We start from the raw sequence: 13,620 nt of genomic DNA, 5'->3' as shown, positions 1-13,620 counted from the left end.
GTTCTTAGGTCCCTGGAACCTAAATGAGAATGCTATCACTTTAAAATTCAAAATGTTGCCACTTGTAAACAGTCAAAATGGCTGCGCCCTCTGGACAGCAGAAAGTCCACAGCTCAGGTTGTCTCCCTCCTTGCTGTTTCCCTTCCTAGTCATAGGCCACCAGAGCAGTTGTTCCTGCAGCCCTTGGTGACCAGGACTGATCTTTAGGTCAATTCTCAGGTCCCAACACCACTTGGAAATATTCAGGCTGTTGGTCTCGTCAGAGTAGCTGACAGTGCACAGCTCCGTCTCTATACTCACTGTTTTCTTCAGGTTTTTCCACTAGTTGGTGCTTAATCCACTTCTGTATAGTTCCTGTCAAAGCTCAGGGTTCCAGCATTGTCTTCTGTATCTCTATCAATTGTTTTTTTTCTTTGTTGAAGAGGGTCTGTGTTGCTTGTCTGCCTATTCCTCCATCTTATCGGAAGTCTGCATTGCTGCTTTGCAATAAATAATTTTATCTCCTATTAATCTCAGTGTGTAAACTGTTTTGGCCTGACTGTGCACCAGGCAGGGACCCGCATTTGGTCCTATAACAGATACACTCCTTGGAGAGAACAATCATAGGAGAAAAAAGGGATGTTTATGCACAGGGAGACAGCTCAGGGGGCAGAAGTGCATGGAGGGAAGGACACAGGGAAGAGGTCTTGCCTATCATTTTGGCTGACAGTTGAATCACAGGGGTTAATTTCAGTTCCTAGCTTGAATGGTGTCTAAGAGCCATAGTGTCAGGGGTTCCACCAGTCTTCATCAGACCAGTAAGCCCAGTCTTAAGATTTTTGTTCCATGTTTCCTTTCATTCTATCCAGAATTTCCTGCTGTGATCCCTTTCAGAAGAGTCAGCAGTGGTAGCTGGGCACCATCTAGTTCTTCTGGTCCCAGGGTTGTGGAGACTGGGGTTCATGTAGTCCATTAGTTCTTTGGACTGTTTCATTGTGTCTTTGATTTTTTTCCCACTCTTCTTTGCTCCAGATGGGGAGAGACCAATAGTTGCACCTTAGATGGCTGCTCACAAGCTTTTACAACAGCAGTCACTACTCACTGAAGTAGGATGTAGAACATTGTCTTTGTAGACTGTTATGCCAATGGACTTTAGTGTCCCCCGATACTATGGTCCTGAGCCTCTATATATCCAGAGACTCAAGGCTGTATATTTTTACACAAGCAGACTGCCTCATCTTTGTCCAGTGGGCTTGGATTGCCAACATTTTGGTTAGCATCCAAATGTGGTTACATTGTGTTACTCTGCTATTTGGGGTTGGCTTGCTACAGTGAGTCCTGGTGGTACAGTGGTTAAGTGTTCACCAGCTAACTGAAAGGCTGGCAGATGGTGCTCTATGGGAGAAAGATGTGGCAGTATGCTTGCATCAAGATTACAGCCTAGGAAACCCTATTGGAATTGATGGCAAGTCTTTTGCTTGCTATAGCAAACAAAAAAATTAATCTACCTTAACAAATACAGGAATTGGTTACTGGAATGGGGTGTTGTCATCACAAAAACCTAAAACATGACAATGGCTTGGTGGTCAAAAAAGGAACTGATATAGGAGGCTGGAAAAATGGAGACCCATGCCATCCAAGGCATCCAGTATTTGTTAAAACTGTTCCTGTGACAGCTTGGGTGGCTGCCTACATTAACTCTAAAGCCTGTAGATCTTCACATGCCCTGAATCCTAAGTCTAAGAAGGGCTGAGTTTGAAAAGTCATGGTAGTGTGTTGACTTTTACAAGTATCACAAGCAAGAGCTAAGCTAATGAACTGGCTGGTTGTGAGCAGAAATGATACAGCCATGAATGCTGGGGCTTTGAAGTGGATTCCTTCCTTCTAGACCCCAGATAATAAGTTATGTTTGAAATAAGCTTTGAAAATACTAAGGTGCAGTTTTAAGACTCAAGCTTACTGCAAAAATCCTATTAAGGTTTCCCCACTCAAATCTATTTCGGATGAATTCAAGGTGGATGCCATTGAGAGCAGAATGTAAGTTGAAAAAGCAAAGGCATGAACCAGGCTGGAGAATTATGTATACGAAAAAACTCCAGCTGTGGTTTGAGGTATTCAGAACAGACTAGAATAGAGCAGTCTACTGTTACCAAGTAGTTTTGCCAAAGAAACCACAAGTCTGGCCTCTTCTCCAAGCCTTTAGGTCTCCCACCTTGTACCAGCAGTAAGGTTACCAAAGTTGTGCTATTCCCAAGGAAGGCAGACTCAACATCTGTGGGGCTGTGGAAGGCAGTGGACAAGGGTGTTCCTTCCAGAGCACACTCAATCTAATAATTAATTTCCTCAACCCCTTCACAATGCCTGTCCACCACAATTTCCTAGCTGCTAGTGCCAGTAATTGCCACATTCCGTTATTCTGTTTTCCGTCATTGTATACAGGGTGGCAGCAGGTAATTAACCTTGATTCAGTTTGCCAGATCACAGAGCCACAATCAAGAGCTAAAGAACAGACTTGCCATCCCAGGGGATTGGGTATGTATGTCCTATGCATGAGGTGAAATTGAGCTACTACTGACCGAGTACCAAACTATTCCTATTCTTCTTGGGCCCACAAGTCAATTATATTTTACAGCCTCCCTTGCAATCTGCCATGGCCTTATGACTGTACTTGACCAAGAGTCAAATGCTGGAAGCCAATGAAATGTGGAGAGGTGATGTACAGCACTTCCATTCCTTGTTACCTTAGGTGGATGCTGATGTCCAAGGTAATGTTGGAAGCTACACGTTTAAGGTAAAGCACTGGTAGCCTAGGGCCGAGTGACTGCGTGGGGCACAGCCTTCCCACCGTTATCAAATTGCTGAATGAGCAAATCCAACCCTCAGAAATTCCATTTACATTATCAATTCCCTTAAGTGATACAATATTGTTATGTGCCATCCAGTCAGATCCGACTCATAGCAACCTCGCCTAGGATTTCCGAGGCATTATCACTATGGAAGCAGATTGCCCAACCATCCTTCTAAGGAGTAGCTGGTGGGTTTCAACCGCTAGCCTTCTGGTTAGCAGTCAAGTGCCATAGGCACTACACTACCAGAGCTAGCTAATATATTTAATAAGTACTTATTATGTCCCAGGAACTAAGCACCTTACATGTATTAACTCATTTTAACCCTATAACCATCTTTTGACAGTTCCCATTTCACAAATGAAGACATTGAGGCTCAGAAAGGCAATTTACCCCGTCACACAGCTATTAAGGGAGAGAGGTGGAATTCAACCCCAGAGAATATAAGTTGTGAACACTAGTTATTTCTGCTACTGTACATCAATAACTTGGGAAACTTACAAAATGCACATCTTTTTACATCAGCAACTTGCTTTTCTCCTACAATTATCTAGAAGTTACTTTAATGGCCCCAAGATGCCCATTTTTCCTGAGGTTCAGGCAGTGTCCACAAGTTACAGTGCTTTGGTATGTTATTGAAAGGGGCAGGAAGGTAGAGACAAGGCAGTTAGCACCTCAATTTAAAAAAAAAAAAAAAATCAAACAAATGTCTTATGATAAAAACTTTATTGTCTTAAATATCAAATGTTTTACACATTGCATTTTCTTCAGAAAGTTCCTATTAAAAAAAGAAAATAAAGTGTTTTGATTATTTAGGGCTGACTTACATTTCAGTACTTGACAAAAACTCAAACCCAAATGCATCTAACTCACTCTGCTACAGACAAATCCTATGTTCAGCCCCTAAACCAATGGCACAATGCAACCAACCTTGGGATTCCTGAGTTTGGTTCCCTTAAGTTCTCAGAGTTTCCTGAACTCTCAAAACCAAAGCATTAAGAAAGTGACTGAGCTACTGGCAAGTAATTTGCCATCAGCCTAGTTCTTCTTGTAAGATGCAGTAGTCTCAAAGCTTGAAGAAAAGCCAGAAAATCTTGCCCTACATGTGCAATTCAAGGAACAAGAAAGGAGGAAAGGAATAGAGAGGTCTCTATTTGTTAAAATTTGTCAAATACGGCTACAAAACTGGTAAACAAAGCTGTCTTGAGGGCAAAGGCCATTAACCCAACTTGCCATAAAGGTGAGTTTGAATAAAAATGAGCAAATCCATTTTCATCCTAGATACACAGTGAAAAAAGCAAATTCAATCAGTATGTTGAATTGCTCTGAGTGTTATCACCCAACTATTTCATGAAAAGGATGATCAGTGGAACAGAGAATAGAAACGCAATCATTCATATGGGGAGATCTGGATGAGTAAGTAAATTCAGAAAGCTATGGTCTTCAAGGAAGGGAAAAGAAGTCTGTCAGTCAGCATCAGGTCATCTCAGACAGAAGGAATCTAAAGACAAATGGTTGTGACTGCCTCTGGGAGGAAATGAACACAGGCCTACCTTTCTTCAGGCCACAGATATATTTGTTCAAGGTTGCAGGTATGAGAGTCTTGTAAACAAAGTAACTGCCCATCAGAGATGTATTTTTACAGGAAAATATACCCCAGGATGCTCCTCCCCAAATCAGCTAATATAAACCTTCTTAAAACATAGTACTTAAAGAACTATAGTTTTGTAAATATTATTTCTTCTATTCCACATCCTCCATCCCGTGTCTTCTGTAGTTTTTTTTTTAAGATAAATTCTCTAACCCCTATGCCATGAACCATTTTCTATTTGCAGATTTCACAGCATAAGATGATGCCCTAAAATGCATCAACTCTTGTCCTCTCACCTTTTACAGCTCCCAGAGGGTTTACATTACCAATCCATAATGATCCTCTGAAGTCACTAGCAGTTAAGATCCAAAAATTGTACCTGTATGCCTCAGGATTACAATGTAAGGAATTTTACATAATGGGTTAAAGAATGTCGCTTTGATGAGAGCTGTCCTGTAGAAAAAAATCAGTAGTGCTTTGAATTCTCTTGCAAATCAATTCTGCCCACCATTCTGTCCTAGAACCATTCATTGCTTGCTACAGCTTCTGTTTTAGATTCCCATTTTCAATCTTGCACTCAGTTGCTTTCAAATAGTATATGCTGCAGAATCTTCTGCTCAGTTTCATGAGCCCAGATGTCAGTACTCCAAAGCAGCTGTGCTCTTCACCATGCATGGGAAGGTGGTTCTAATGGAAGGAGTGACTGTCACACTGGTGTGTACTGAAGGTCATCTCCCATTCACTTGTAGCATTTCTGCCATCCTGCCCATCTACCCCTCCTCCCAGCGTTGTCAATTTATTCCTGAATACCTGCTCTCTTCAAGTACTTCTGCAAAATGTTAGGACATTTTTTTATTGTTGGTTTCTGATTCCAGTTTGTGCTTGGTTTCCCAATATGCTGTGAATGTAAACAAAACCATTCTAGTATGACTTAAAATAAAATACGCTAAAAGGCAAAAATAGATCTTGTTCTTAAAGCTAAAACTTGTTTCATGTCTCCCTACTAGACTGAAAACTTCATCAGGGTTTCAATCTTAGTCACACCTGTATCCCCAGTGCCTGGCACATAGGCAACTTAGTATGTTTGATGAATGAATCAAATTAAGTATCAATTAATTCTTGTTCAAAGACTCATATTGCATAGCATTCAAGAGAGTATGAATTTTCTGTTCAAGTAAGATTTTCTTGACCTTTTTCTCTCCCTTAACCTTTACAACATCAACAGTACAACACAAAACATAATAAACACCTAAATATTATTTTTGGTATGTCTGATGCACAAATCCAGATTATAATCCTTCCATCTAGGGAAATCAAATGATTTGGTGTAGTTTAATTCTGAATCAGCTTTAAAGGGAGTCTTAGGATCACTCTACACATGCCTCTACCAAAATCTGATGCCTCTGCTATTTGGAGAAAACTAAGGCACAAAAGAAAATCAAGTACATCAAAGATTCACACCTAAATCCTTTATTCAATGAACTCCTGGGAACACCTACTGAAGGGCCACTGAAGTATAAAACTGAGCTATGATTTCACATTTTCAGCTACTTAAGAGCATACTTTGACTTTACTCTGTTAAGAGGAACCGGCATTTTTCATTCTCTCAGAGAAAAAGTTGTTTTTATCGTATGGAACTCCTAACTGAAAGGTGACATTCATCATCTAGGAGGGGAAACTAGGCCACAGACTATACTGCTACTAACATTCAAAGGAGAAGGTTGGCTTTTTGGTGAGTATTTGTGCTAGAGAATGGAAGACTGCACAATCTGGTTAGCTTCTCTTACCAATGATTACAAATTTCAAACATGTAGTTCAATTATTCCTCCTTAACCTCTCTGCAGGTGAGGCAACAGGGAGGAAAAGGTAATCAGAATTCATTTCAATTTTCCAGGACAGTTTTTTGCAAGGCTGTTCTCATATACGTGGTGGGATACAAGCCACCCTAAATGAAGAATGTATCTGCAGATATAAAAATCGCTCATATTTTAATCTGTATAAAATTACTTATAGGATACTTGTCAATACCATATGTACAGAATAGTTCACAGAAGTATATATACACATGAGATGCAAATTAAATTTTTATGGCTTTCATTAGACAGAAAGCTGTGGTAAGGGAATAGGCAGGCTCTGCGTCACCTGGTTATCATAAAGCCAATGATACTCAGTCTCATATAGCCTTCCGTTTCTAGGCAACCCTCTTGTGCTAGAGAAAGGCTTTGGAAAAAAATATGTGGGGTTATGGCTCCCTTTATAGTATATACGGAGGTAAGGGGCTCTTAACTAGTTTCCTTTGCTAAGCAACTGATTATGTTTATATGTTAATGGCTAAAGCCCAAATTATGCAATGAAGAGCTATTGGGTGATGTCTGGAGGCCTAATCAAGTACAACTGGAAATAAATAATGCTTACTAGCTTTAGTGAGCAAAATCTATAGCCTAGGTATACCTGTCTAGTTACAGAGCACATCCTGATACACCAGAACCAACTTGAGGGGAACTGTGGAAGTTAACACAGGAGAATCCCCTCCTCTCTCTGGTGAGCAGAGATCACCTTTAGATATAAGCTCTGATTACAGAGCTGTTCATTATTGGTAATGCCAAAGGAGCTGTCCAGTAAAGCCTTCCATGACTGGTATGGCTGGCCATTACCATTTCTGTTGGCAACCAGATGAGTTCACAATGATTTTATATTATCCTTATAAGTTAATCCATAATTTCTGGACTTTTAGAACTATTCAAGTGTTAAACATTAAATATAATTGATAATGAAAGTTCACTAGCATCATGTTCCACAATGCTGTTGTTCATGTTCTAGAATTGCTGAATTTAAAAGTAATTAAAAACCCTAACAATGCCAACAATTTTATTTTCATAGATATAATGCACAGAAGGTAATATTTTAAAGTTCAAAAATAATTAAATGTTGGGAAAAAAAGACAGAAACTGACAGAGATATTTTGGCAAATGGGTTAAAGTCCTTCAAAGTATTCCTAACAAGAATACAACATGTAAAACTATAGGCCTATTCAATTTTCTCTTAAAATAAATATACATATACATACATAAAAAGCTATCATAATGAAACCTTCTCTAGACTGATATTCTGTATCCCACTTGGGACTATTTCCCAAATCTCCACACTGTTAAAATTCAGTGGCCATGCCTCTAGTAATGCCCCTAATTTTGTTTTGCTCACACAGAAACTGTGAGGCCATTATCACACTTTTTGGAGATGTCTACTGTCATCAGTTAAGTTCTTCCACACCACATTCACTCCATCCTGTGACCCCCAAAGACCAGTAAGCTTAGACTAAATTACCAAACCATCACCCATAAAGCAAACTGAGTCCCACTGCATTGCTACAAGATTGGCTTCAATCATAGCACCAACTACTTAATTACTTACAATCACAGCTCGTAACAGTCAGTTGACAGAAATCCACGGCAGTTCCCTAGGGCATCTTACATCTTTGGTGTAGGGCAGACAAAATCTAAAACATGTGATTGTCTAAAAGGACACTTTAAAGACAACCTGACAAACCTGTCATTCTGAGCACTCTCTTGAAAACAATAAACGACAACTTCTGCCATCCATTTCCTAACTTCAGAAAGGATCATGAGAAATCTGTGTGACTTTTGTCACATCACTAAAGTCCTCTAACACATATAAACATCATAGCAACAAAGAAAGGAACTGGGATAGGGTAGAAGAAATATACATGTCTCTCAGTGCCCCCAAATTAAAATTTCAAAAACTCTTGAGATATGAGCCTTCATTCTGATTGTGCTCAGTGAGTTGAATTTTGATAGAAAGAACAAGTTTTCAAAGAGTTAGATTTTAGACAAAACTATTTAACACTAAATTCACAAATCATCCTTCCAAAGCTTCATTTTCAAACACACTGCTAACTGTAATTCTCAAAATTCTTTTCAATAAAACCCAGATTTCAGATTCCTGCTAGGTACCCTAAGAGAACAGTTTGTTTTTCAGAAAAGAAGGATCTAAAACCTATCTAATAGGATTATTGCACGGTGGGGCCCCAGTAGGACAATGACTTCCGAGGGCTAGTTTTCATGTAAAAGGCCACAATATGCTATGCCCCACTCTTTACATGGTAGACACAAATATGAAGAATCTTGCTGAAAAATTAAACTCCTGAGGAAAAAAGAGGATGGAAAACTCTACCAAGGCCACTTGAGTCAGAAACTGCAATAATTATTTCCACTGCTGTGATCCCTGAACTAAACCTACTGCCATTGAGTTGATTCCAATTCATAGTGACCCTTTAAGACAGAATAGAACTGCCCTATAGGGTTTCCAAGGCTGTAAATCCTTCTCTCATGGAGCAGCTGGTGGGTTCAAACCACTGACCCTTTGGTTAGCAGCTGACTGTTTTAACCACTACCCCACCAGAGCTCCATTGCCGTAAAGGACTCACCAAACAGACTGACCATTCCGCACACCAAAATGAACCAGTGACAAGGTTATCGCACTTCAACAATCCACTCAGCTCATAGCACAAAACTGAGCTTTAGAACTTCTTAGAAGAGTTTAGAAAAGAAATGAACTGCTGGCAATCAACCCATTAGCTGAACATAAATTGATCAAATAATCACTAAGGGTTGAGGTGTGATCAATGAGATGCTAGCAAATCCAATCTCAAGTAAATTCCAGTGTTCAGGCCATTATTTTTCACTCACAGTTCTTGAAACACCATCAAGACATTTGCAAATGGAATTATAACTTGTTTTTTTCCATTTAAATCTGGGTAGCACCATGTTTCACTCTAATGTTAATTCTCCCACAATACCCCACCCAGTGTAATATTTGGCAATCCATGCAGCAGTCTGCAATGTACAAAGTAGCCCAAGTTTTAAACCCTCCCACTTACCCTATTAAAATGTCAGACCCTAAGCACACGAGTAAAAAACACCACTCGAGGAGTTATTATTCAATTGTTCTCCCATTTCCTGTGGTAACTGATGAATCATAATACACAGAGCACTGGGTGTAATTCCAAAAACATCAAATTACGTGGTCAAAAGTTTGTAACTTGACAACTGAGTCAACATGCCATACCTTGCCTATAGCACAGCCACACAGCCACAGTGTTAAGTTAATCTGCTTTTAGCTGCACAGCTGGAGGGAGGGATTTCTAATGGCTCCTGCTTTTCAAACATTAACTCTCATTCTAAAATGGTATGCTATACACAAAGCCATCAATTTTATTCCAGAATACATCATCTTAACGAAAATAAAATGCTTTTGTGTGCACACACTGCCAATACATTTAAAAAGGCCCAAATTTAGCAAGTAGAATAGACAAATTCATCAGACAAGAGATCATATATTACTTTGGCCAAAAAAAAATCTTCTTAAAAAAAATCTGGCTCAACATTCTGCTTGCAGGTTCTACCTATACTGTATACGTGTGAGTGTGTATATGTGTGTGTGTATATAGCTTTCTTTAAGGAAACGGAATATGGTCTAGCCCACCTTCCATGGTTATGTAGGAACTACAATGTTCTTTGCTAGCAAAACAAGGAGGGCAAGGTCTGCATTTCCACCAACTCGATGTAAAGCCCCAAGAGCTTCCTGAAAAGTAAAGCCAGCACGGAGGATCCGGTCAATGTCGGCAGCGGGAAAAATCAATGGTGGAAGAAAGGAGGGACTTGATGGATGGCTGGTAGGTGGTTCCAACTCAAGGAATGGGCTGGCAGCTTCAGGACAGACATTTTCTCTGGTTTCAGGCCTGTCTGTCACTGGATTCTGTATGTCCTGACCCAAGTCTTTAACGACTATGAAACTGGATGGCAAGGACTTAGTCTGCTCAGAAGTCTGAGTGAGCGTATCCTCCTCACCTGCTAATAGTTTGGGTGAAATTTCTGCACCTAGGGTACAGTGCAGTTGATCAGATGTTTTAGCTAAGGCTAGAGGGATAGAATTGGTCTCATTTACTAATTCCCTGGATTTGGGGACATCTTCTTTATCAGTTGGCATGCCATCACCAGGACCCCTGAGGTTATTATTTTCTACATCCTCTATTTCAGCACCAGGTGAAGTGTCCATACATTTTTCTGTCGTCACTGATAAAAGTACAGTCTGATGAAAGGATTCTTGTGGACGCTGTTCATCCTTGGTGGCTGTAAGAGATTCATTTTGGGTCCATCTTTCAGAAAGGTCTTTAGTATCTGTTTGGGCCTCACCTCCTGTGTCTGATTGACAGAAAACGTCTTCAGATGTATTTTCTGAAGCTGGGTTACTACTAATGACCAGAAGTTCATGAAGTTCCTTCAAAGCTGTCGTTATGGATGTGTATGACTCCTCTGTTGACTCCACAGAAGGCTGACAACTGCCACAAAGACTTAAAGAGGGGGAGCAACTGCCATATTCTTTATTTGTTCCAGATATTTTGACATTACTTTCTGGGAGGTGTAAATCCTGAGTGGAAATGGAGTTAGTTGAAATTTCAGATGAAGGGTGATATTTTGATGTTTCTACTTCCATTAAGGGATTATCTAAGGTGAGATCAGATGCACCGACGTTCTTGACACTCGCATTCTGACTGCCTGCTGAATTAAACATAGAAACCAGGGGCTGTTCAAGAATATCTACTTCCATTAGTGTTTCTGAATTTGAGCAGCCAGAGTATTCTGAAGGTAGAATATTTTCATCTGTACCTCGAAGGTCTACATTCTGCTGTAGCCTGTTCCCTTTGCTCTCAGCTTCTGAATCGACACAGTTTTGTTGGATCTGGCGCCTTTCTCCAAGAAGCTCAAGGTCCCCTGTGTTATAAGTATGTTCTCGGTCATGTGGCGCACCCTGTTGTACCACCTCATGCTGTTCATTCCCTGGTTCTTCATGCTGCTGAAGGCCATTTACTTGACTCAGATTCTGGTAATCTGGATGCCAATCCTTTTCACTGAAAAACATTTGTGGTTCACGTATCCTAGTGGCGGTGACCGATAAACTAGTTTCCTGTCTTGTATGGAGATGAAATTTGAAGCCCTGGGTGCTTTTTTCAGCAGATTTCTTTAGATTATCAGCAACAACTGCTTCCTCTGATGAATTCTGCAAAGGCATAGCTGGACTCTGGTCTGCTGGAGTACTGCCTGCTAAAGAAGCATGATCAGAAAGTTCCTGCAGAGGAAGAAGATGCTCTCTCTTTTCAGAGGTTATCCGGAGCTCAGCTGAAGTCTTCAAAGCCTCGAGAGCTGTAGGTTCAAGGCTACCCGGGTCACTGGGCTTTATAGGGCAGACTGAAGCAGAGACAGAGTGAGCAAGACTCGTATGATTACCAATCTCAGGACTCTGTCCTGAAGGATGGGCTAGATGGTTAAATCCATCTGAAGTTGGTAACGATGACATTCCCAGTGAGGTAGTTTCTTTACTGCTTTTCTCTATATGGAACAAAAGGCAAAGGGGAAACTAATTAGCAAGTAACAAAGACCACTAAAATATCAGAGGATACAAATGTAGATAGGATAGAATAAAATCAGGTCCTTAAACTCAGATTTGTCTTATACCTCAAATACAAGAACCATCTTCATTGTGGTAGATGATTTAACATCAGCGTGTTAGAGTAAGATGCAGACATGCTCTTAGCAAAACATGTATATTTTAACAATATGACTGTTCAAACACCATCAATAAGTATCTACATCATGGGTGGATTAGTGCTCAAGACTGATGGACATTTACGTATCTTTATTCCCAGTGTGCTTCAGACCTCTAGAAGTGGTGTTCTCTCCACCACTTGTCTTGAAAACACCTAGCATGCTGGTTAAGCATGCAGATTCTAGGGAACCATCCTTTGGGATAAACCTAGACAATTCTTTTTTAATAAGCTCTTCAGGTGATTCTTAAAAGCACATTACAAATCTTGAGCATCTCTATACTAGAAATGATCTTCTTGACAATGCATTTTTCCTGTTTCAAAAGTGAACACTGAGGTTATAAACGAGAAATACGATAATCAGGTATACCTAGGACAGAGCAGGGATCACAAAGAGAAATGAGACTGGAACGCTCGGAGTCCTCCTGAAGACAGAGTTGCAAACATTCTATCTACTTTATTCCCGGCCATGCTTCCCAAAAATCATGGTACAACTGTCTAAATGTGTGATTCAGAGAATTAAAGTAAAGCTAAAGATCAAACAGATTAAATCCCAATCAACCTACCAAATAATACTATTGCTTTAAAGGATTATTCATGTACTCTATCACATTAATATGGTACAGGAGATGGTTCACAACAGTTTTTCAATAAGCAATGATTATTCAGATTCACTGCAACTTACTGACCACTCACAAGATGGAAGGCTTACACAGTATAGACATCATAATGTGGTCCTTAAAGTTTCCTCTCTCCATTTCACACTGATCTGGTTATAAAAGGTCCTTTATGTACTATTATAGGAGCTCTAGTGATGTAGTGCCTAAGGCATTTGACTACCAACCAGAAGGCCGGCAGTTCAAACCCACCAGCCACACCTCAAAAGGAAGACTGGGCAATCTACTTCCATAGAGATACCACGTCGGAAACCCAAGGAGGGGTTGCTATGAGTCGGGACTGACTCGATGGCAGTGAGTCTGGTTTGGTATGTACTATTATAAGATCTTTAATTAAAAGTCAAAAGTCTGGTAACAAAATGACTTTACAATACCATCTATTAGGGCAGATACAACTCAAGATGCTTCAAGCTGAATGCTAACAGCCCACATGGGGGCTTGACCTTGACCTAAGTAGTCACGAAGCAATACAGTTATGACTCAGATGGCTCTAAATCATTTTAATCAGCATAGAAGACAGAGCACTATGTCAGGAAGTTATTGATGTCTCGTAAAATAATCTTACCTTATGGTTTAGTGGTAAGTAGGAAAAAACATTTATTGCACTTTAAACTATATCCATTAGAGTCTAGAAACATAGATTATTAGTTTTATTTATTAGTCCCTAAGGCTAACTTTGCAAGGGGTTCAATTTTCTGCTATACTAAGAGAAAAAATGCATTGCAGAGAAATATCCATGTTAACAACATAGAGGGGTATAATAATGGCCTTCTGGCATTAGTATGCCAGTTATACCCAACAAGGTGAGGTCAAGGTGAATACAGCCTCAATGGATTTTGTACTGTGAAAGCAGTACACAGTTCCCCTGTAGCTGAGACGGTCAGTTGCACTGGCCTAAGGTCTAAG

At 40.1% G+C, this 13,620-nt stretch overlaps 1 protein-coding gene across 1 annotated transcript; it reads right to left on the bottom strand.

The window, feature by feature from the left end:
- Positions 1-9,927: 9,927 nt before the first annotated feature.
- On the bottom strand, positions 9,928-11,790 carry RSC1A1 (regulator of solute carriers 1). Its single transcript, XM_007950762.1, has one exon. It carries the CDS (start codon positions 11,788-11,790, stop codon positions 9,928-9,930), a length of 1,863 nt encoding a protein of 620 aa, XP_007948953.1.
- Positions 11,791-13,620: the final 1,830 nt, after the last annotated feature.

This window comes from Orycteropus afer, unplaced genomic scaffold (assembly GCF_000298275.1).
Source record: "Orycteropus afer afer isolate SDZICR_OR568_19922 unplaced genomic scaffold, OryAfe1.0 scaffold00288, whole genome shotgun sequence".
Lineage (NCBI taxonomy): Eukaryota > Metazoa > Chordata > Mammalia > Tubulidentata > Orycteropodidae > Orycteropus > Orycteropus afer.
This window is presented reverse-complemented; position numbering and strand designations above follow the sequence as displayed.